At 34.9% G+C, this 23,989-nt stretch overlaps 1 protein-coding gene across 34 annotated transcripts; it reads left to right on the top strand.

Annotated features, from left to right (window-relative positions):
- The first annotated feature begins 4,346 nt into the window (after nucleotides 1-4,346).
- On the top strand, nucleotides 4,347-9,859 carry LOC107630166 (DNA-(apurinic or apyrimidinic site) endonuclease 2). Of its 34 annotated transcripts, none has more exons than XM_088509402.1 (12): nucleotides 4,377-4,689; nucleotides 4,771-4,828; nucleotides 4,932-5,395; nucleotides 5,500-5,594; nucleotides 6,219-6,329; nucleotides 6,425-6,490; nucleotides 6,788-6,888; nucleotides 7,034-7,108; nucleotides 7,221-7,284; nucleotides 8,095-8,168; nucleotides 8,274-8,375; nucleotides 9,590-9,859. In XM_088509402.1, the coding sequence occupies exons 5-9, from the start codon at nucleotides 6,238-6,240 to the stop codon at nucleotides 7,244-7,246; spliced, it is 360 nt and encodes a 119-aa protein (XP_088365528.1). In that variant the 5' UTR covers nucleotides 4,377-4,689; nucleotides 4,771-4,828; nucleotides 4,932-5,395; nucleotides 5,500-5,594; nucleotides 6,219-6,237; the 3' UTR covers nucleotides 7,247-7,284; nucleotides 8,095-8,168; nucleotides 8,274-8,375; nucleotides 9,590-9,859. The 34 variants fall into 34 exon arrangements, with proteins under 34 accessions (XP_088365509.1, XP_088365523.1, XP_088365528.1 ...); XM_088509394.1 differs by lacking the exon at nucleotides 8,095-8,168 and adding an exon at nucleotides 9,427-9,485 and having other exon boundaries at nucleotides 4,388-4,689; nucleotides 7,206-7,284; XM_088509378.1 differs by adding an exon at nucleotides 9,427-9,485 and having other exon boundaries at nucleotides 4,388-4,689; nucleotides 4,932-5,594; nucleotides 6,214-6,329; ... (1 more) ...; nucleotides 7,206-7,284; nucleotides 9,590-9,778.
- Nucleotides 9,860-23,989: the final 14,130 nt, after the last annotated feature.

Raw genomic sequence — 23,989 nt, 5'->3', positions numbered from 1 at the left:
GGTAGCGATGATAGAACACAATTTCGAATGTTTCTAAATTGGCAAATGAATTGAGCGCCTTCCATAATTGAAACCATCTTAGAGCTTTCCCTTTCAAACCTCTTTTCACCTCTATGAATCTCTACTCCTCAGGTGTCCATCCATAACCATCTTTTCCATTGAATGGAAATGTATCTTCAGATTGTTGAGTTATTTGTTTTTCCATGAAAAATGGAAGAAACCTCTCAACGAGAGCACCAATGTTAGAACTTCCTCTTTGAGTTAGGGAGAGAAACTCCAAATTGAACCAAGTTCAATATCAATTTATTAATTCCTTTAATACATTAATAAAAGTCTCTTATCTATATTCTTAAAAGACTAAGTAATTCTAATGGGCATAACTCATACCCTTCCTAATATTAAATCATAACATGTAGTGGCCACTGTTTATGAATATCAGAAGTATATAAAATCAGCAGAGGATGTTGTTGCTGATGTTCTCAGAGCAGGTGTTTTATTTGCCATTTTCATTTCAAGTGGATAAATGGTTTCACTGAATTCAATTTTTGTGCTGTTAAATAAGGTAAGGGATTGTGAATATAAATGAATGTGATAAAATTGTGAATATGAATAAATATGATTGATGACAAACTTGGATGTTGGCATTTTATGTTTAGTTGATTATTTTTGTTATTTGACTTGAATTTGTATTTGAATGAGATCATAATATTCTGGTTTATATAATATTTTTAATTTAGATGATATTTTAAAGTCTATATTAAATTATAATTATATTTTAATGTGTTTATTTATATTTTATTTATTATTTTATTATAAAACAATTTTTTCGATTCAACCATAATCAAATTAGTTAAATTTATAAACCAATAAATCAATAACTAGAACAATTCAATAACTGGTTCGATTTTCAAAACCTTGCTTTCAGCCCCAATTATAAAGAAGAATATAAATGTTACGCTAAAGAATAAATGAGAAGGTGATTGAAAGGCCTTGATTTTGATCGGTATAGATTGTTTTAATGATAAAATCACAATTTATTCTCTATACGAGAACAAAAGAAAAGCTTTCTTATTAAAAAAAATTCAAAAATTATATTTATAATATTATACACTTATGTTCTTACATAGTTACATATGAAATATGGTCTCTTTATGTACTACTGAGTGAATGGCAAACATATATCAAACAATCCACTAAATATTGATTGCTCTACTATATTAAAAACAACAACTAGACATTTAAAAAAGCTAAATTGCTAAGTAGATGAAAAGCATTTTAAATAATTCATTGTACATTAAAGTCTCACTAAATATTAAAATTACAATAATGGTCCACTAATGGTTATAACAACTTGAGAACCCTTGAAATCAAAACTAACATAAAAGAAGTCAAAAGTTTTATGAAATTATTAGTATTTTTTCACTTAATAATTCTGCATCTTTTGTGCTCGTATCAATATTACTCTTATTTTCTGTATTTATAAAATATACATTCCACTTTTTGTAAGATTAAAATAATTCACTATTTAATTCACTTGACGAAATATTCATCAATAATCATTATATATATATAAACTAATAATAATTGTTTGTTTAATTTTAAATAATAATAATAATAATAATAATATATTATTGTAATAAATTTTATTTATATATTTTATCACGTAATTTAAAATGTTTTAATTTATTATATTAATATTTAACTTAAAATACTTAAAAATAAATAATAATAAGTATATTATTATTATTATTATTATTATTATTATTATTATTATTATTTGAACTAATTAAATCATTATTACTAATTTTTATATAGTTATACTAATTTTTAAATAATATTTTGGTCAAATAAATTAAATAGTTGATCATTTTAAGCTTACAAAAACAAAATTATATTTTATAAATAGAGAAAATAATAATATTGTTTAGACATCTTACATAAAAAGAAATATCACTTTCTTTTATTTATTTTTTGAAACAACCTGCGAATGACTATAAATTATTTTCTATATTACTTTGGCTGTAGTGATATGCAGCTCAGTGGCTCGACCCAGTGATGGACGCGTTCATGGTAGGCTAAAGCTTCTTGCTATAGGCGAGAACGTGACGCTGGCAATTCGGTTAATGCGAGAAGACGGGAAGGAGTTACGAGTCCCAGGACCTACAAGGGACGTTGCCACTCCTGCAAAAGGCTTTTGAAGCCCACGAGAAGCATGGGACTGCGCCACGTGTGTGCCATGCATGTTGGGAGAAGCTGTCTCCCACATCTAAACCGTATAAATGTCATCGGGTTTCTTCTCGCATTGTCCATAAATTCCACCCTTCTTCATTGTGTGCATGTCCGAGGTGTTGGAAATTCTAAGATTGCTCAACTCCAAGACCATCCATGTTAAATCATTCAAAAAGAGCTAAGAGCACAAAAGCATAACTGAATTCGTGAGTATGATTGAGTTCTTTGACCTTCCTCAACCAAAGTCTTCTGTATCCCTATTAGGGTTGAATCACAACTCCACTTATTGAAAAAAAAAACTGCAGAGGAGGCTTTAATATGTTAGGAACTAAAACCCTGAAGTTATTATATATATTTGAGTGTGGCACCCATAAATCCTAAAACCCAAATAAAATAGAATATTTGCTTTTATTTTCATTTAACTTTAGATCAAAAGTAATAATGACTTATTTAATTAAGCATTTATGACAATAAATGAGATCGCCGTTATATAAGTCATTTAATGTGAAATAATTTAATTTTCGATTATAATTAATATACGTATTGCCCATAAATAGATCAGGAAATAATAATTTTCTAACACGAGGTAGGGTAGTGTAAATGCTTGAGTAGTGAGATAGTATTGTTTGAGTAGTGAGTTTTGTGATACCGTTAGGCAAAAATGATCATGTATCTAGTGTGATCAAATTTTCATAGATCAGACAAATCTATGATGCAGACGCATTGGACATTCCAGAGTCTGTGCAACGCTATGTCTAATGTCATATATTTTGCTTAATTAGGACCTCCTTAATTAGGACCACTATATTTTCCGACAAGTCCATGTCAATGGTGAGCTGTAAGTACTTTTTTTGTTGAGAAATTTTTCGAAAATCAGCTCTTACAATTGGGGTCGGTATGTTTGACATATCAATATAAGTCCTTGTGTTGGGCCTCGCGCTATGATACAAAGGAGATAAATGGTCCAATAGTATTATTGTACGTCTAGACATAGGAGCGAATGCTTTGGTTACCTTCGATTTCTACACCTATTCTTCCCGGTGGAGTGTTTGCGTCGGCACGAAGGTAAAATTGTATTTTCATATAAAAAATATAATTATTATATGGTGAATTATATATTACAATATTAAGTGATTATAGTTATGTTTATAATTAGAAAGTTTAATATTTTTAGGTGCAATGGTATTAAAACCGTTGCAAAAAATACCACCAAAGGCAACACTTTCAAACCGTTGTCTTTATGAACAACAAAACTACAATAATTTAAAACCGTTGCCTATCTAGTTATGATTTTAAATTGTTACGTCATGAAAGAGACCGGTTTTAAACCGTTGCCAATCCATTAACAGTTCTAAACCGTTCTTTAAAAATTGTTGTCAAAACTGTTGTCTATGTCAGTAATTATAGCAACGGTTTTTTGGTTGCCGTTGCCTTAGAGAAAAGACCGTTGTCTGAGTATTGGCAACGGCCGCATATACCACAGGTCAAAAACCGTTGTCAAAGCGTCGTCTAAAGTTTTAGGAACGATTTTTTGATCTATGACAACGATTTTCGACTATTGCAAAAATCTTTATTTGTTGTAGTGCCATAAAAAAATGGAAGTAGCACACTTTAGAGATGATATGCAACCTGAAGCCGTAGAAACTAAAAACCTTGAAATATAATAAAAAATAATATCATTTCTTGGGTTAATTTTTGTTTGATTGATGGAATATTTTATTACAATTTTGTGGCTTTCAATATGTCCACATCAACCATCAGCTGCGCAATATAAGACATTGAAGTTAAAGAAAACTCGTTACACAATACTAAACAAATTACACTACTAGAAAACTAGTTATTACAGACGGATATTTTCGACGAATTTTATCTCACAGAAATACAGACGGAATTTCAGAAGAATTTTTTATCGAAAAACAAAAAAAATAAATTAGCATAAATTACAGACGGAAAAAAAATCCGTCGATAATTTTGTCGAAAAAATTAATTTTTTTCCGTGAGAAATAATTACAGACGGAAAATCCGTCTGTAATTAAATAAACAAAAAGCTTCCTTTTATTAAATTATTACAGACGAAAAATCTGTCTATAATTTAAAATTTTCCGTCGGAAAATATTAATGGAAAGCTAATTTAACCCTAGTGTCTCGAGCTTCATTCATACTTCACACACGTTCATTCACACTTCACACACGAGCTTCTTCCTCACGAGCTGCGTGCTTCTTCTCTGGTCGCACGAGCTTCTTCCGCCGTTGCCACCGTTCGCATCGCACAATCTCTCTGTCATCTCTTGCGTCACACGAGCTCCTTCCGCCACTGTTCTCGTCGCGTCTGCTCCCTTGGTCGCCATTGTTGCAGAGCTCCATCCGCTTCTCTCATCGCATCTGCTCCCTTCATCGCCGTCGTCATAGAGCTCTCTCCACCGCCGCTCTTGTTGCGTTTGCTCCCTTAGTCAATTTCAGGTATAATCTGATTTTGTGATTTTGGTGCTTAGAGCTCAATTTTTCTGTGCCAATTTTAGGTTTATCAATTTTTCTTAGCAGTTTCTATCTTCTTGTTGCTGTTGATGCTGATTGAGCTTGTTGTAGGTTTATCAATTAGGTAAGCCTTTTCTTTTTCTCGATTCCATTTTCTTCCTTCAGAATTGATATCAACTTGTGATTTCTTGTTATCTATTGGTAGTAATTTCAGTCTTGATGTTTAGGTCAAAATCGAAGTGGCGACTATTCAAGGAGTAGGGATCTTGTGGAGAGGTGCCTAATAGTTGTGCTTCTGCTCTTATGGAGGAGGCTAGAGGTATTTGGTCTGACTTTCTTGTTACTGTTCTCTATGAAGAGTGGAGAAAGTGTAAAAGAGGTGAATTTCATATAATTTATTGTGCTGCTTAATTATTGAGAGTTCAAGAGTTAAATGACAGCCATGGAGATCTCCATTAGTTTCATCTTTAGATTATTATACTACATCAATGGACTAGATGCAGTCATAACCAACATTATGAAAATGCCAAAGGAGCTTATTCAAAGTTCAAAAGTTAATTTTGTTATGCCTGCTATCGATGCTCTTGATGGACACAATCGTCTTGGATTTCTTGTCTCAAGTAACTTATATTTTCTCAAAGATCATGATGAAATTGCCAGGGTACACTTTTTAATAGCACTTGGTAAACCGGTATCTTCCAACCCTCAGACTTCCCTCTTTTCTCAACCCCCATTCCCAAATCAATTTGCTGCATAAAAGATGAAAGGGACAATGGTTTGGTATGATTTTGACAGGTGAAAAATGGGCATGATGGCTTCCTTGCAGTTTAGAGTGGAATTGCCTACCTCAGAGGGATTCTGCACATCTTCCCTAACTGTAGTTTGATAAGGTAGTCATTTTTTATTACAGGACGTTGCCTAACATTATTTTGATTTGATAGGTTACTCAGTGTTAATAGCTGTCCCTGTAGTTGTGCTCAATTTGTTAGATTCACAATTTATAATCTAACGAGTCTTGTTTGTAGTTCTTTGCCATTTTTGCTAATTCTTTCCGAGGCTTGCTAAAATTCTTTTATTGAACATTTCTATGGGAAAGGAACCTTGTTGGCTATCTCTCACTATCTGGTAAAGAGTCGAACAGTTGCCATCTGGCTACAAGGTGTTGTAAACTGGACCTTCTTGACATTTCTGATAAAGAAGGTTTAAAATCAGCTTCTGATATTCATGGTGCTGCAGTAGTTGCCTGCTATGCCAATGGAAACAGCAACCCAAAGTCTACTTTTCAAACTTGTACAAATCAGTACTAATTTACTAACATTTTTGGTGTATGCTGGCTTGTAAATTATTCTTAGGAAACTGTATTTAGTTTTCAAAAATTTGGATATGTTAATATCAATGTTTATACTCACTTTTGTTTCCTCTGTTTCTTTGTTTTGAAGAGCCGAGAATTTTTTATGTTTTAGTGTTTATCTTGTTCTATTTCATTGATATTTATAGTTTCTCTATTAGAAAAGATGGGAGTCTCTTCTGCATATGGGAAGGAGAATAATTGTTGTTGGTGATCTCAACATTGCGCCATCTGCAATTGATCGATGTGATGCAGGACCTGAGTTTGACAATAATGAGTAAGCTGAACGGCAGAGTTATATATGAAGTACTTCACTACTTCTAAATATCAGTAATATGCTGCTAATCATTTCTTCACCTGAATTTTGTGTAGGTTTAGAAGATGGTTCAGATCAATATTGACACAGTATAAACGGGCTAAACCTGAAAGCATACTAAGGTAATATGCATGCATTGCATATGATGTAAGTTGTAAGCTATTTATGCTGAGTTATTTTGGAAAATAATTTTAAATATTTAGTTCTACCATAACATGCCCTTTGTTATGTACATGGGAGCTGCAAATATCATCTGCTTCCTTTTGCAAGTTGTGTTTCTTTTGTTTAGTTGACATATATTTGTACATCTTCTTTCTAGTTATGTGGTTCTTTAGCAGTACTGTATCATATGATCAAGATTAGTGCTCTATGCCTTTCTTGACACTAGAATATAAGTTTTAACTTTATGATATGCTCAGTGCACACAGGTGGAAAGGAGGACGGAGCATTAAGCTAGAAGGATCTGATCATGCCCCAGTTTTTATGACTTTAGTTGATATTCCTGATGTCTCTTTACATCGTACTCCCTCTTTATCTTCTAGATATGTTCCCATGGTTTATGGCTTACAGCAAACTATATGTATAAAACATGAATGACATTTAAATAATAAAATAAGAATTTAATGTTTTGTTGTTTCTGAGCTTTTTTTGGTTTCCAATGTCAGTTTTGACGAAAGACAAGTTTCTGAGGGCATCGAAGAATCAGTCAAGATCTGTGACCAAGGCTCCTACTATGAAGGGTTAGTATAATTCTGGTCTGTTTTCTTAGTTTCTTCCTATATCAATAACCTACATATCAATATATACCTGCAAATTTATAAGATATATTGTTTCAAGGGATCCACACAACAGAAGATAGAAGAGGAATTGGGGGTTAAGATAATAATACCTACTTCAAAAGAAGATGATTTTGTTAGTAAGTTCCTCTGTTCCTGGCTGTACCTAAGTTACTGCCTAACTTGTATGGATCAAATTGAAATGTTTATTTTCTATTATGCTTTCATTTTAACTTTGATATAGTTATGTCATAGCTGATTTAATATAATTCATTCACAATATAATATATTCAGTTCATGAGTGTTTGTTAACTCTATATATGTAGCACTTGATTGATTGAGAGACCAGCACATAGTAATTATATGTGCAGGAATCCTTCATTGGCTCAGTTGGTGGATTTTCATTTAAGTAGAGCCTCTTCCGTCTTACCAGCTTGACTCCTTGCTACTGTGCCATAAGGAAATCCAATATCTAAATGATTTGTTGTAATTGTCTTTGCAGCCATTGAGGGTACTTCTGTTGATAGTGTGAATTCAGCTGTAGAGAAGATATAGGCTATAATTGATAGTGTGAATTCAATCTATTTTGATATCTTTAACATGCGTAATTGGTTTAGAAATTCCCATTAAGAGACTCTGGAATTAATTCTTCAGCCTAAATATTTTTATGTATGTGCTTATGTTTGTTTTATTGCATTTTAATATTCCTCTTTATTTTCCACTTTGTGGAGCCTGAAGCCTAAACTATGTATGTGCTTATGTTTGTAATTTTCAATTTCATTCCATTCTATGTTAGTATGTCATGATTATTATTGTATAATTTCTATATAGGATATTACAAATTATGGAATGAAAAAATGATTTATGATTTGGTTATACAGTATGTAAACGAAGATTATTATATAGGTGATAAAGATTGGTCATGTAATGCGTATCTTATATGAATGCAGGTTTGAGTTTTGTTTTTTGTAAGTATTTATTAAATTTTGAAATATATTCTTTGGGAGGAAATGATGGAGCTGCTGTAAGTAACACACACACATATATACTTGTGTTATTTGTCGATAGTTTTTTATATTCTATTTTAAGGTGTATAGCTTTCTGAAATTGGCACAACTTTACTACGCAGGAAGCCATGGAATAGACATAAAGGGGCCAACAAAATGAGATTGAGAACGTGCAATGGAGTGGGGTGGTAGGCATAATATAGCTGGAGTGAAACGAAAGAGAGGTACCACCAACCATGATTTTTCTTTTCTTTTTTCAATTCACTGTTTCCTTCCAAAACACTAAGGACCCAGAATCTAGTTGGTGCTCTTAGAGGGATCTTACACTTAAAATACAGGTTTAAATTAATCTTTTTTTTCTTATTTATCCTTTTATTTTTGGATCAAGGCCTTTGAAATTTGGATCACTGTGTGGGGGGTGATAGAGCCCTTTAAATAAATATCCTATTAAGCCCAATTCTCAAAAAATAAAGAAGCCCAAGGATCTATCAAAGTTTATATGAGAAACAATTCAACTATTCAAGATATAACTAAAACTATGCATTCATACAACTAAAACTTTGCTGAAATGGTTTGTGTAGTTATTTCTGTTTTGTACAGTTAAGTTGATTAATATTTTTTCATTATTCATAGTTTTTTGTTTTAATTTAGGCCTTCAAAATGTTTGATGAAATGTCACATTTATGCTTCCAAATAACGATGGGTCTAGTATGATGAGTGATAGAATGCACTTACATTTTTCCCTTCCTTTTGATGCCTTGCATATATCTAGCTCAGTGAATATTATTCTGACTTTTTTATCTTGAAATTGCCAGTCAAAACATTGATTTTCTAGCTCAGTCAAAACATTGATTTTCATTTCTTTACTTTACTTTACTGAAATTGGTTAGAGGACTCAATTTGATCTCGAACTTGTTTAAATGACCTACTAAATCACTAGCAAATGTTGAAGAGCTTCTTAATTCTTGACTATAAGTTATTATTGAAAGTTCCAATAATAGCTTATAGTAACTATGTAAGAGTGACAGAGAGATAAATAGATAATAGTATATATTGAAAAGCTTCTTAATTCTTGACTATTTTTTCTTGCGCATTAATTCAATTCAATTCTCTGTGGTCAACTGCAATGCAGCGTGTTTAACTATTTGTCTTTGATAATTGTCTAATCTGATTAGAGTCTCATAGCAAGACACATTAGTACATTATATATAGTATAGTATCATATTTATTTACTCCACTACTCTAAAGTCTAACATTTTGTGCTTTCGGTTTCAGTCCTCTCAAAAATTTTTACCTCCCTCTCTCTTTCTCATCTTTTTGGCATAGTTATACTGGTAACTATTTTCTAGAATGTCTAATGAGCCAAGACTGCATGTGCATAATGAACTAACTTTTGTTTCTTTCATTGATCCAATTTAATATCTTGTAATAAAATCAGACATGAAGGCATTTCCAATCAGGGACAGCAGAAGAGCTATTTGATCCAATGTTGCTTGGGGATTATACTTTCTATTTAGTTTAATTCTAGACTAGGTTTATGTTTATATTTAACCTGATTCTGAGCAGATTGTTTTATACACTTTTAGTGTATGCTACAGTATAGATTCTATAGGTTTTCTTTTTTTCAGTGGTATTTGTTTTGAATTATAGTTGATGTATCAATACACTTTATTTATGTTTTGAATTATATTGACTTACTTGTTTATAATATTTTTTTTAATTTGATAATACGATAAATTTGTTTATTTTTTGAAATATTATAAATATTCGAATACAAATTAGAAAAAATTTTGTATTAAATGTATATTTATTTTGTATGAAAATTAGTTTATTTTGCAATAGAAAAATCTAAAAAAAAAAAAAAATCTTTTTTATCTTACTGACGGATTTACAGACAGATTTTCTGTCTGTATTCAGAGTATGGGATGATTTTTCAAGGTTTAAATTACAGACGAAAAATTTGTCGGAAAATCTGTTGCCAATTACCGACGAAAAAGTTGTCGAAAAATCTGTCTGTAATTACCGACGAAAAATCCGTCGGAAAATCTGTCTGTAATTACTGACGGAAAATCTGTCGAAAAATCCGTCTGTAATCCGTCGGAAAATCCGTCTGTAATTACTGATGGAAAATCTGTCGGTAACTGGTAAGATTCCGTCGGTAATTTTTCGAAGGAAAAAAAATCCGTCGGTAAATAATTTCCGACGAGGCTTTTACAGAAGAATAAAATCCGTCAGTAATTTCATCGATAACCAAAAATCCGTCTGTAATAAAGACTAAATCTATCTGTAAATCTGTCTGTATTAATCAATTTTTTAGTTGTGTTAAAAAAAATACATGAGACATTGAAGTTAAAAAAAAATGATAAGAAAAATTGAAAGCACAACTCCAGGAAGAAGAAGAAAAAAGTATAAGTGTTTTCTCATATGAATTAGATTATCTGTATTATATAGGAATAAAAAATAATATTTTAGTAGGTTTTTCATTACAAAATAGTCAACTATAACTACAAATAATACTAAATTATTATTATTCCGCATACAGCAAAATACTGACATTGTTAAATCTATCAGCTAGAGAGAGATTTTCGTTGTTGTTTATAAATTATTCACAATATTATTTTACCTGCTTTTATCACTGTATTTTCTTCTAACTTTTTTCAGTTAACGAGGTAGGTTTTTAATTTAAAAAATAATAATCATCTTGCTATTAGCCAAAAAAGTTTTTAAAAAAATAACAAAGCATTTCGCTTTCAGTGAAAAACCTTTTTTCAAAATTTTTTTAAATTGTCTCGCTCTATGCAAAATATATTGAATTAGATTTATGAAAAAATTTATTGAATCTTCTCGTCATTAGCAAAAAGGTTAGAACACCACAACCAAACATATCATCTTCCAACTCCATCTCTAGAAATAATTCCAATAATCCATCAAAATCAATTTTTAAGCCGCGAATGACATCTTGGCATTTGCATCAGACTATTCAAGTCCGCTTTTAGTAGAAGTGTACATTTAAATCTAAAATGTGATTAATTAGATAAAAAATTATAATTAAATTTTAACTAATTAATTTAATAAAATAATTTAAAAAATCATATCTATATTATTAAAAATTAGTTAACCAAAATCAAATTTTAAAAAACGATTTTTAATTTGTTAACTAAAATTAAAACTAAATTTTATATAACTTATTTCAAATTGGTTAACTGATTTTTTTGTAAAAACCGATTTTTAATCGGTTAAAAACTCATTTTTAATTATTTTTAGAAAATCCAATTTTACAGATTTTTTTTAAAAAAAATTGGTTATTTTTTAAAATTGATTTTTATTTTTATAACTGGTTAAAAATTATTTTTAAAATTTTTTAACCGATTAATAACCAATTTTATTATATAAAATCAATTTGGTTAATTAACCAAATTAAATTTTTGTTAACCAAAAAATAGGTTTGGTTTTTAGATTAACCAAATCATATACAACCCTAGCTTCTAGTAAGAGGTATCGCTAAATATAATAATTACGGACACAATGGATAAAGAAAGAATGAAAAAATCAGGAAGTCTAGTAAAGAATGGCAACCAATCACTTTTAATATGATATTGTTCGTGCTTGAAGCGTGGTCATGAACTGAAGAGGTAGAGACAAGAGATCCCAACTTTGTCAAGTGTAAAACCAGGTCGGGTGAAAAACTTGCAAGACACTCTGATGCTAAAGTCATTAGTGTGCTAGGTAGTAAAGTGAGATTCTTATGTGTTTACCTGTTGGTAGCCTTTTTCTTTTAGCTTTGCCTTGTGAAGCTACCGTTTTTCCGGCATTTAGTGTTTACTGTAGCACATTATTGCTGAGATTCGGCGGTTACAAGATTCGATGGCATAGCCGTTGTGGCATCGGCCGTTACCCTGTGAAGTTGGTTATGGCCTTAATCGATTCATCGGTTACGTTCTCTTTTTTCCGGAACAGTGCCCCCAACTTGGATTCCTAGACCTAGGTCCTTGGGTCGAGGGTATCTAAGTTTAAGAAGTCAGACCCATTTTAGATAGGAATTTTGAGGGGTTCATTGAAGGAAACTGAATAGTTTCCTTCAATTTCAAAAGCGGTTATTATTCCCTCCTTCGACGAACCATCAGTTCCATTCACTCTTTGCAATAAATGCAACATTAGTTTGGAATTAAATAGCCTTTCATTTTTTACTTTATCTTTCATTTCCATCTTTTATCACAACTGTCTCACGCATGCAAATAGTTTTCTCTCTTACATTCGAGCAGTTTCTTCCTTTTTCTCAGTGCACTTCTTCCTTGCTTACGATTCGTCTCTGTCGAGTTTTTCGTCAGTCAGTGTTTCTCCAACTAGCATCCGCAGTATTCTTATCTAAGGTTATTAGTGATTTTTGGTACCCTTATTCGACTGTTCTTGCATGTGGCTTATTCCCTTTTGAAGTTTTCCCTGTCTGGGAATCTTCGTGCATTCTTCATGCTTGCTGATGCCTTTTGACATTGTTTTAAATTCCCATTGCATTTGCTTTGTTCATTTTCTTTTGATTAGGCCAAATATAGTTGGGACACCATTGTTTGAGTTTTTTTCCAAATAATCCATGATTTTGCTTGCCCCCACTGTTTGTGCTTCCTGGATTTGTTTGCATCTTTTGGTTAGCCAAGATTTTGTAGTGTTAGAATTTTCGCTTTCTGGTAGTGGTAGTGACGTAGTGGTGGTGCCCCTGTAGGTGATGACTAGGAAAATAGTTATTGAGACTCGCGGGCGTGGTGATGCAAATTTGCCGAGGTCTCGACCTGCCCCTATTCAGAGGATGAATAGCAAACTCGAGGTAGACATCTACACCTGGGTGTCCGAGGAGATTCAAACCACTCCTTCCACTATCACGCAAGAAGAGCTTGATAATCTTCGAGAAGCTCGAATTATTTTTTATTCCAATATTAGCAATTTGTATGTTTTTTCTATTTCGAGATCCGGGAACCATCTGTGCCATATAAATGAGCACGCCGGTACTGTCCCGGATTGGTTATGGATTTATGAAACTTTGTTCTCCTGGATTGGGATTCTCTTGCCCTTTTTTCGATTTCCAGGTGAGCATTTTAAGTCACATGGGGTGTACCCCTTCGCAACTTCATCCTAATACTTGGGCTATTATTTGAGGTTTTGAGCTCCTGTGCTTATTCTTGGATATCAAACCCACATTTAGGGTCTTTTTCTACTTCTTTACTTTGACAGTTCCGTTTAGGTCTCAGGGTCGCGGGTTCATCTCTTTTCGAGGTGTCACGAATAGAAATTTTTACTTTGTTTGAAGAATCTTTTCATGGATTCAAGGAAAAAATTTTTAAGATTGAGCTGATAGAGGGCACCACTCCCTTTTTTCTGATTTTGGAGGGTGCTAAGAAATTTAATCTTTATTGGAACTATAATGTCTCCACGCCGAAAATCTGACTTTCCAATGTGAATGCTGACGAGCTTGCTCCTCAGTATCAATTTGTTAATGATGCTAGGGAATGAGCGTCCGATAATCCTAAGGGACACTCTTATAAACAAGCAAGCTGCTCGGAATGCCATTAGTAATGTTTCAACTCTTTGCATCTCCATTTTATTTTCGACTTTTTTATCTTATGAGTTATTTTCTATTTTTGTTTTTCAGTTGACATGGCCGGGGTGCTCGCCGCTATCGCCGAAATGAAGAGAAGGTTTGCCTCCCAACTTCCTATCACGGTTGGTGGCAACATGGTTTCGTCTTCTGTCCCAGTCCCGGGGGGATGAAGGGAGTTGAGAGGGAAAAAGCCCCGAGATACAAGTTGTAAGGGAGGATTCTCCTGTCCACTCCCCATCCCGGAAGTGACCCAAGAATGTTGGTTAGGATGATGTTGCCGTCTCTGTCCCTCCTCCCTTTAGGCATGTTTTGGACAAGGAATTACAAGCTCCTGAGTTTGTGGATAAGCACTTCATGGACGAGGATACCAGGGAAATTCTTGCAAAAATGCTTCTAGGGTATATTCTTCCTCGAGTTCAGAGAATGCTCCCGCGTTCTGTGACTTATGTCTGGGATGTAGAGGTGGAGATCACGAGTCTCCGCTCAGAACTTCTTGCTAAAGATAAGATGATTGCTGAAGCCGCTACCAAGGTCCAAGACCTTAATAGCTCGGTTACTGCTCTTAAGGCAAGCAAACTTCCTTGGATGATGACATAAAAACTTTGAAGATAGCCTAGGCTCCTTCCGACTCGATGGAGGGGACCTTGAAGAAGCAGATTTCCGAGCTGATGAAAAAAACTTGAAGAGCTTGAACTTTCGGTGAAGAAGGCCGAGCAAGCTGCTATTAAGTATTGACGGCGTTTTTGACGCCGAGAAAAATATCTTGGAACAGGTCAAACTGAAGGCTCCCGACTTGGACGTCTCCGAAGTCGATGTCTTCAAAAAGGTTATTGATGGAAAAGTTGTTTCCATATTGTAATTTACATACAATTTTCCTTACTTATTTTTTAAGTGTTTTAAGGTTGGTACCTGGGTATTTGTAACACTTTTGTAGTATCTTTCCCATTTCTTTTTTGGAACTTAATATTTATTTATTCTCGTTATGTTTAGGATTAACTTATTGAATGCTTAGCATTTCATTTTGTACTACTTATCGTATGTCTTTTTCTTCATTAAATCGTTTTGCTTCGAACATTACTTTTAGTTCGATTTCGATTTTAAACGAGTAAAGTGATGTTTTTCTTGCGTAATCATCGGATTCAGAGTAAGACTCAAAAGACTTTTAAACAATTCAAAATTTCAAGTAGAAGATCGCAAAAAAGAGTTTTCGAATAATACAAGTGGGGCCTCATTAAAAACCTAGTTTTCTAGGAAAAGAGTGCCTTTAATTTAATAAAGTAAAAGAAAGTTACTCGAAGTTGCTATCATCTTTTAAGAAAAGTACCTCTTTAAACGGGTTGTATTCCATGTTCTTGGTATCTCGAAGTGGTGCGAATTTCAAATACCACAAATTTACTGGCAAGTGCACCGGGTCATACCAAGTAATAACTTAGGTGAGTGAGTATCATCCCACGAGAATAAATGGACTGAACAACAATAGTTGAGAGATTAAGCTAGTCAGATAAACTAACTTGAGTGTTTTAGGTTCAAATTTCATAAAATAGAAATAAGAGAATGGAAGAAAATAGACAGTGAGCGGGTTGTGAAAATTGTATGAGAAACAGTTAAGGTTTTGGAGATGTTTACTTTTTCGGATTAACAATTTTTACCAACTACTTTAATCATGCAAAGATTCAATTTATGGAAACCTTTGATTGATTAAACCCTAATTCCTTAGTAATTTAATCTCCTCTAACCTAATCAACTGCCAATTCCTTGGTCACTTAATTTAGATTAGGGGTTTAAATCCAATTCTAGTTATTGAGCCACACAAACCCTAGATACCCAAAGATAAGATGATTATATGTTATGTATCATGTTAAGTTTAGGTAAATAGAGAATTATGAAGAGTTGATTTCAAGCTATTATTCAATTAACTTTTCCAAGATTCAACAAAAATTCAATTGGAAAAAGAGTTATCTTCCAATATACTCTAATTCCAATGATGAAGAACAAAACCAATCCTTGAATTTAAATTAGTGCATTAATTAAAAGTAGAATGACAATAGTATTAAACCATCAAAATAAACAGAGCTCCTAACCTTAATATGGGAGGTTTAGTTGCTCATGGCTCAGAGAAAAACCTAGGGTTGTAAAAAGTATGAAAGTGCAGAATGAGAAAGAGAGAGAGAAGAGAGCCCGAAGGGCTGAATCTTTTCTGCTTTTATACGTAACCCTAATTGATTTGAAATTAGAATTCTAAAAACTAATAATATCTTTTTCTAATTAAAAATTAAATGAACAAAAACCCAAATCAAAGCCTTCGAGACACTCTTGGACGCGCTACTGGCACTAAACGCCAGGCTCGACATTTAGCGCCGCTAAACAGAGACGATTTCTGAACTCACTGGCCTCCTGACGCTAAACACTAGGTAGTGGCGTTTAGCGCCACTAGCACACATTATGAAGCTCCTGGCATTAAACGCCGAGTCGTGGCATTTGGTGCCAGGTGACAAAATCCAAATTTTTTCTTTTTCTTCTGTATGAACTCTGTCAACTCGCCCAAACTTCACCTGAAATCATCAAAACAACAGTGCAAATCAAAGTAGCGTCCAAACTGGTCTAAAGCACCAAAATCTTATAAAAAATCAATAAATCTATTTCTAAATTGCTAAGAAAATATAGAAAATATGCTCACACATCACAATACCAAACTTGAATTGTTGCTTGTCTTCAAGCAACTGAAAACAATATGAACCTGAGATGTGGGTTTGCCTAAGAGTTGAGTTTTCAATTAAGCGCCTGTCTATTCTCTGAGTGGGGTTAATGACACTGTGATTCTGAATAGTTTCAGCATCTCACTATCCTTTGAAGCTCAGGAGTGTTAATGTCCTTCGGTATTAGAATCCAGATAATATTATAAATTCTCTCTTTTATTTCTAATTAATCCTTGAAAATAACATTTCCTTTCTTTTTCTTTGTTGCTTTACACCTTGAGCCTACCCGTGACTCTAAATGTTTTGTCTCAAGCTTTACTTGACACAGAAACACCACAAGCACTTAACTGGGAGAACTCTTTGAGTTCTGATTTTTCTATTAAATTTTCTCTGTTAATGGCGCTCAAAGCCTTTAGCATACTCTTTATTTGTACTTGGCTTTGACTCTAAGTGCTTTGTCTCAAGGATTCCTTGATACATTCACACCACAAGCATATGGCTAGGAAAATAACTCTTTTGAGCTTTTGATCATTCTTAACCTTCCTAGACATTGATGATCAGAGCCTTGGGCATTATTTTTTATTTTTTTTCTTTTGCTATTTCTTTTTGCTTCAAGGGTTAATTTCTTGTTCAATGAAGAGAATCCATGATACTTCTCTAAAGTCTTGTACCTTATGAATTAACATCCTTTACTCTAAGATCTAAGATGCACTATTCTTTTCATGCATTCAAAGTCACAGATAAAACACCACCACATCTAAATAAATAAGATAATTCAGAATATAAACTCAAGTTCTCATGCATTACACCACTTTTCTCTTTTTTTTTTTTTGAATTCAAACTCAGTGAGCGGTATATAAGACATCTTTTTCAAAATACAAATAAAACACTAAAACAACTAAATAAACTACATAGAGCTAGAAGAACTAAAAATACTGAAAGTCATGCAAAGGGAAAAAAATAAGCAACAAAAAATAGGAAATGACAAATAAGAATAGAAAAAGGAAAAGAGCATAAAAAAAACTCAACCACTTCAGTCATCGTGGTAGTCGTCCCTTCCATCTGGCTGAGCTCCCGAAAATCCTCTCAGTTGCCCAAAGTTAAGTCTCATTTGTGAGAGCTCCTAGCGCTGACTCTGCTGCTCTGCCAGAACCTACTGAATAAGAGCATTGTGACCCTCCTGACTCACCCTCAGTTGATCAATGGAGGAGGTCAGCTGATGTCAATACTTCTGGGATGAAAAATAGTGTCCTTAGGGCATCATAGGATGCTCCTATTGAGGTGGGGGGACTGACTCCTCTCTCAGGGATCGTGCATACTCCTGAGCATACTCCATGGTCTTCTTGGAGATCGGTCTCTCTATAGGAATGAGGGTGTCATGCTCTATGCACACTCTGAAAGCATCATATAGGTTGAAGATGAGATGCGGGAATGCTAGCTTGGCGTGGGTGGAGGCATTGGAAGCAATGTTGTATATCTCCTATGGAATCACTTGCTTCACCTCCACCTTATTCCTGAGCATGATACAATGAATCATTATTGCCTAGTTTATAGTAACCTCAGAACGGTTACTCGTTGAGATGATGGAGCACTGAATAAACTCTAACTACCCCTGATGACAAGTCATCCTAGCCTATTTTAACTAGTCTTTTTCTTTTGTTTTCATTAGAATTATGCACTTTCTTGAACCATAAACAAGCTAATTGAGTAGATTTTCATGTTTCCCTTGATTGAATCAACCATGTATGAATTCATGCCATTTCATGAGGTTTTATGCTATAATTGTTGCATATTATGATAGAATGAATATCTCATGATTATGAGCATAGCTTTGATGTGTTTGGTTGATTAATGATAGGTGAAGAAAGCTTGGAGAAAGGTTGAAGCAAGAAGGAATAGCTAGGAGTAAAGAGAAGACAATGGAATAAGTGAAATTGAACCAGGAAGCAAAAAGCTGGACCTAAAGTTAGCATCAAATTTTTGCACAAACTTTTGGTTGAAAAGTTAGCCCCAACGTTAGCCCCCTAACTTGGAGGCTAACGTTGGAACTTGAAAATCACTCCCTGGGTACCAAAAGTTTGCGCCAACGTTAGCCCCCTAACTTTGAGGCTAACGTTGGCAAATGAAATTCACCCCTGGGCACCAAAAGTTTGCGCCAACGTTAGCCCCCTAACTTTGAGGCTAACGTTGGCATGAAGAAAACCTCCCTGGGCACCAAAAGTTTGCGCCAACGTTAGCCCCCTAACTTGGTGGCTAACGTTGGCACATGAAAATCACAAGGAGGAGCAAAAGTTTGCGCCAACGTTAGCCCCCTAACTTGGTGGCTAACGTTGGCGCCACAAGTACACAAGGTAAGGCCAACGTTAGGGCCAAAGTTAGACCCCTAACGTTGGCACCAACGTTCATATCAGCAAAGTGGTGTTAGCTGATATGAAAAGTTAGAGCAAAAGTTAGACCCTTAACTTTTGCTCAAACTTTTGGTCCAACTTTTGCAAAACTCCAACCCGGTTCAATTGGTTCACTTTGGTTCTTCTCCAAACTTCAAGAGCAATCAACCAAGGCCTCTTTCAACCCAATTCCACCAAGAGCAAAGGCCCAACTCAAGGCTTGAAGATCATTGGAAGAAAGTGTATAAATAGGATAGAATTCAAGTTCTTCGGAGAGCTTTCCTTTTGGAATTTTCATAATAGTTTTCGGAGAGCTTTTGATATTGAGTGAACTTTAATTTATTTGTCTTGGGGAAGGAGAATTCACTTCTCTTCCTCTCAGTTTTATTGCTTTCAATTTCAATTACAATTGTCTTGGATCTTGGGTTGAAGAATTGAAGAAATTCTGTTTCAATCTCATCCTTAGATCTCTCTGTTTATTTACTGCAATTGAATTTCCGTTTCTGTTACTTGATTCTCATCTACTTTCCTTGCAATTTACAATTTCCTTTGCAATTATTCTTGTTGGATCTAGGAAGGCATTGAGATCTAGACTTGGTTTTCTAGTCTCTGGGTCCTGAGATCTAAATTCCCAATTTACATTTTGTTGCTTGCTTTCAATGTTCATTTACTTTACTGCTTCAAGATCCGATTCAACCCAAACCTTCTTTTACTCTTTTGTTTGATGCAAGTTACTTTTCTTTGTTTAATTTCTGCAAATCCAATTCCCAATCCCCTTTACATTCCGAGCCATTTACATTTCTTGCACTTTAAGATTCCGCAATTTACTTTTCTTGCATTCTAAGTTTCTGCTATTTAATTTCTTGTTCCTTAAGATTCAGCATTTTAATTCCCTGTTCTCTTTACTTCCATGCAATTTAATTTCTGCAAATCACAAAACACTCAACCAAATCTTGATTCGCTTGACTAAATTAACCACTAAGCTAAAATTGCTCAATCCTTCAATCCCTGTGGGATCGACCTCACTCCCGTGAGTTTTTATTACTTGATACGACCCGGTACACTTGCCGGTTAGGTTTGTGTGTTTTGGGAGAAATTTATTTTTCACCAAAATACTCATCAAGTTTTTTGGCGCCGTTGCCGGGGATTGAATAGATTGACAATGATTAAGTGAGGTGGTGATCTAGATCAAGCACTTTCTCTTTATTTTTCTCTAATTTCGACTAACCCACTAACTGTTTGAATTTTTGCCTAAGCTAACTAATATTTCACTTCAGCCATGGATTGAAGTATTATTGCTTTTCTGGTATTGTGTGATTCTTGTGTTTTGATTGTATGTCAGATACAAGAAGATAGATCCCTACCTTTCATGAAACTGACGAAAGAATCCTCCGAAGGCTAAGAAGAGAAGCAAGAGAAAAAAATGTTGCTGGAGAGGAAGAATCAGATGAAGAATATCATGAATTGGAGGAACACTCAACAAATCCAACAAATCCACCAGTGAGAATGGCCAACAACAATGGTCAACCCCAGAGGAGAGTCTTGGCTTCCTATACCTTTGCAAATGCTAGACATTGTGGAAGCAGCATTCTCAACCCTAATGTCAATACAAATAACTTTGAATTAAAGCCACAACTCATCACTTTAGTCCAAAATAATTGCTCTTTTGGGGGAGGACCGTTGGAGGATCCAAATCAACATCTATCTACCTTCTTAAGGATTTGTGACACTGTCAAGTCCAATGGTGTGAATCCTGAAACTTACAAGCTTCTGCTGTTCCCGTTCTCATTAAGGGACAAGGCCGCACAATGGCTTGAAACTTTTCCCCAAGGAAGCATCACTAGTTGGGATGACTTGATAACTAAATTTCTAGCCAAATTCTATCCACCTCAAAGAGTCATCAGGCTGAAGACTGAGGTGCAAACATTCACGCAATTGGATGCTGAAAATCTGTATGAAGCATGGGAAAGATACAAGGCTTTGCTGAGGAAATGTCCACCAGAAATGTTCACTGAGTGGGACAAGCTACAGAACTTCTATGAAGGACTCACTCTAAAGGCTCAAGAATCACTTGACCACTCAGCTGGAGGATCATTGCAACTGATGAAAACAGCAGAAGAAGCTCAAAATCTTATTGACATGGTGGCTAACAACCAATATTTCTTTGGCCATCAGAGACAACGCCAACCATCACTAAGGAAAGGAGTGTTAGAAATGGAAGGGGTTGACATCCTCCTAGCTCAAAACAAGATAATGCAGGAGCAGATTCAACAACAATTTGAGCAGATGGCTAAAAAGATTGATAGCTTGCAAGTTGCAACAGTGAATACAAGCCAACCATCAACCAAATGGGGGCAAAATGAAGAAAACCAAGAAGATCAGCAGCAGGAGCAACCTCAATATGTGCATAACCAAAGCTCCGGCCAAAATGAAGTCTATGGTGACACCCACAATCTATCCTGGAAGAACCATCCAAATCTCAGATGGGGAGATAACCACACCCACAGCCAGCAACCGTGGCAGAAAAACTCAAACCAAAATAACTCAAGAAACACAACTTACTCAAACCACGACCAGCAAAACACTAATAATAATCAATACAAGAAACCACAAAATACATATCAACCACCCCACCACAATTCACAAACTCATCAAAATAGCATTTCCGCACCAACATCTAACCCCCAAAACTACCACACTACCCCTACAAATAACTTCCAGCAACCACATTCCACCCCCATCATACCACCAATAGACCATCATGAAAGTAGAATTTCAAGTCTTGAGGCAGCCATACAAGCAATTGCTCAGTCCACTCAAAGCTTGGTCAAAATGCAAGAGAGAAATGAAGCTACCATGAAGAGCCTTGAACGACAAGTGGGACAATTGGCCAAACAAGCTGAACGGCCAACCAATGTTCTCCCAAGTGATACAATCTCCAATCCAAAGGACAAAAGAAAAGCTACAAAGTGGGAGGAGTGCAAAGCAATCATAGTGGGAAGTGAAAAGACTAGGGAGAAGGAAGCCATCAATCAAGAAGAACACAACAGAGAAGTTCCACAAGAAGAGACAGAAGAGAGAAGTGAAGAGGATAGAAAGACCAAGAATGAAAAAAGCTCAAAGAGAGATAAGGACATCCCTGAAACACAACTACAAGAAAAGAAGGAAGGGATGAAGCCATATATCCCCAAACTTCCATATCCTCAAAGATTCAAAAAAGAAAACGAGGATAAGCAATACTCAAAGTTCCTGAACATATTCAAGACACTCAGCATCAATATTCCTTTCTTAGAAGCACTTGAACAGATGCCATTATATGCTAAATTTATGAAAGAAGTGCTAACAAAGAAAAGACCCTTGAAGGAAGGACAGATTATTGAAATGACAATGGAGTGTAGTGCTATTCTCCAAAGAGGTCTACCAGAGAAGAAGGATGATCCTGGAAGGTTTTATATACCTTGTACCATAGGAAACATAACTATTGAGAAATCATTCTGTGACCTTGGTGCAAGTATAAACTTGATGCCTCTATCTCTTATGAGGAAGCTTAAAATTTTTGAGCTGAAACCCACTCGAATAACTCTTCAAATGGCTGACAAGTCCATTCAACAAGCACTTGGAGTTGTAGAGAATGTGCTGGTAAAAGTGGAAAAATTTCTTCTCCCAGTTGATTTTGTCATCCTGGATATGGAGGAAGACCCTAACACTCCCATCATCTTGGGGAGGCCTTTTCTTGCTACGTGCAGAGCATTGATAGATGTTGAAAAAGGGGAATTGTTGCTGAGAGTGCATGATGAGCACCTAGCATTCCATGTTTTTAAAACCCCACATGAGCCCACTCAAGAAGAAGAGTGTGCGGAGGATAAGGCCAGAGATCAAAGTTTGAAGGAGGTAGTCAATGAGTTAACTCCAAGACTTCTACATCCATGCTTGAAAGAAGTGGAGATGGTGCAACAGACCAAAGAAATCAAGGAGGAACTAGATCCAAAACCCCCAGATGAGAACCTCAACATTCCAGATAAAGAACCACCAAGGCATGAATCATCTCCTAAGAAAGAAGAGAAGAAGAAGAGGCCAAAAGGGTGGAAAAACAAGAAAATCCCCACTGAAGGCTTTTCACCAGGGGATAAAGTAGTGTTAAACACACAACCAATGAAGATGTCTCCACAATTATTTGAATACTACACTGTGAACCGGGTCCTTTCACTTGAACACTTAGAGATCATCAAAGAGGAGACTGGAAGGAAGTTCACAGTAAGAGGAGAAAAGTTGAGGCACTATGATTTTCAGCCCCCATGATCAAAGAATGAAGGATGTCAAGCTAGTGACATTAAAAGAGCGCTTGTTGGGAGGCAACCCAACCTGAGGTAGTTCTTTTTTTATAGCTAGTTCAATAAAAAGGTTAAGTAGATTCACCTGTATTGTAAGGAGCTAAGTTTGGTGTTGCACACCAAAACAATTTAAGGGAGAATGAAGGATTCTAAGTTTGGTGTTCCACCGAAATCTCATTTACAAACACATTCTCACCTTCTGCATAAAGGGTTGCTAGCTCCAAGCAATCAGATGAATCATTTAATCATTGTCTGTTTCTAGTTTTTAGTTTTATTGCCTTTAGCAAAGACACAAGGATTTCACATGTGGTTAACTTGATGCATCAGAGGCAGTGGCGAGGGACTAAGTTTGGTGTTCACACACCAAAGTAAGTTCAAAAGCCTATAAGAAAGTCTTGCACACTAACCAATTACCTAAGGGCTTGAGAAGCAAGCAACTTTTGAGAATTGTGCAGGGAATTCACTACCATTTGAAGACACTATGCATCATAACTCAAAAGGGCATAGCAGAAGGAAGGACAAAGGAACTGCAAACCAATAGGTTGTATCTATACTTAACCTTTGCTGTTGAGAAATACTTTTGATTGATGTCTTGTTAAAGTGTTCATTTAGTTCAAACAAATTCAAATTTCTTTTAAAATAAGTAAGCTAGTCTATGTGTGTGCTTGTGTGTTTACTTCCACTTAGCAAAAAGTATGTTTTGTCCCCTGCATCTTTAAGTTCAATAAAAGAAATGTTTGAATGTGAAGTAAGATAGTCTCTGTTAGATAGAAGTAGAATAAAAGTAAGTGGTGGTAGGTGTGTGATTGTATAATAGCTCACTTTTAGTGAATA

This window comes from Arachis ipaensis, chromosome B3 (assembly GCF_059453495.1).
Source record: "Arachis ipaensis isolate K30076 ecotype BB chromosome B3, ASM5945349v1, whole genome shotgun sequence".
Classification (NCBI taxonomy): Eukaryota; Viridiplantae; Streptophyta; class Magnoliopsida; order Fabales; family Fabaceae; genus Arachis; species Arachis ipaensis.
The sequence above is the reverse complement of the archived record's forward strand: the minus strand, read 5'-3'. Positions and strand labels throughout refer to the sequence as shown.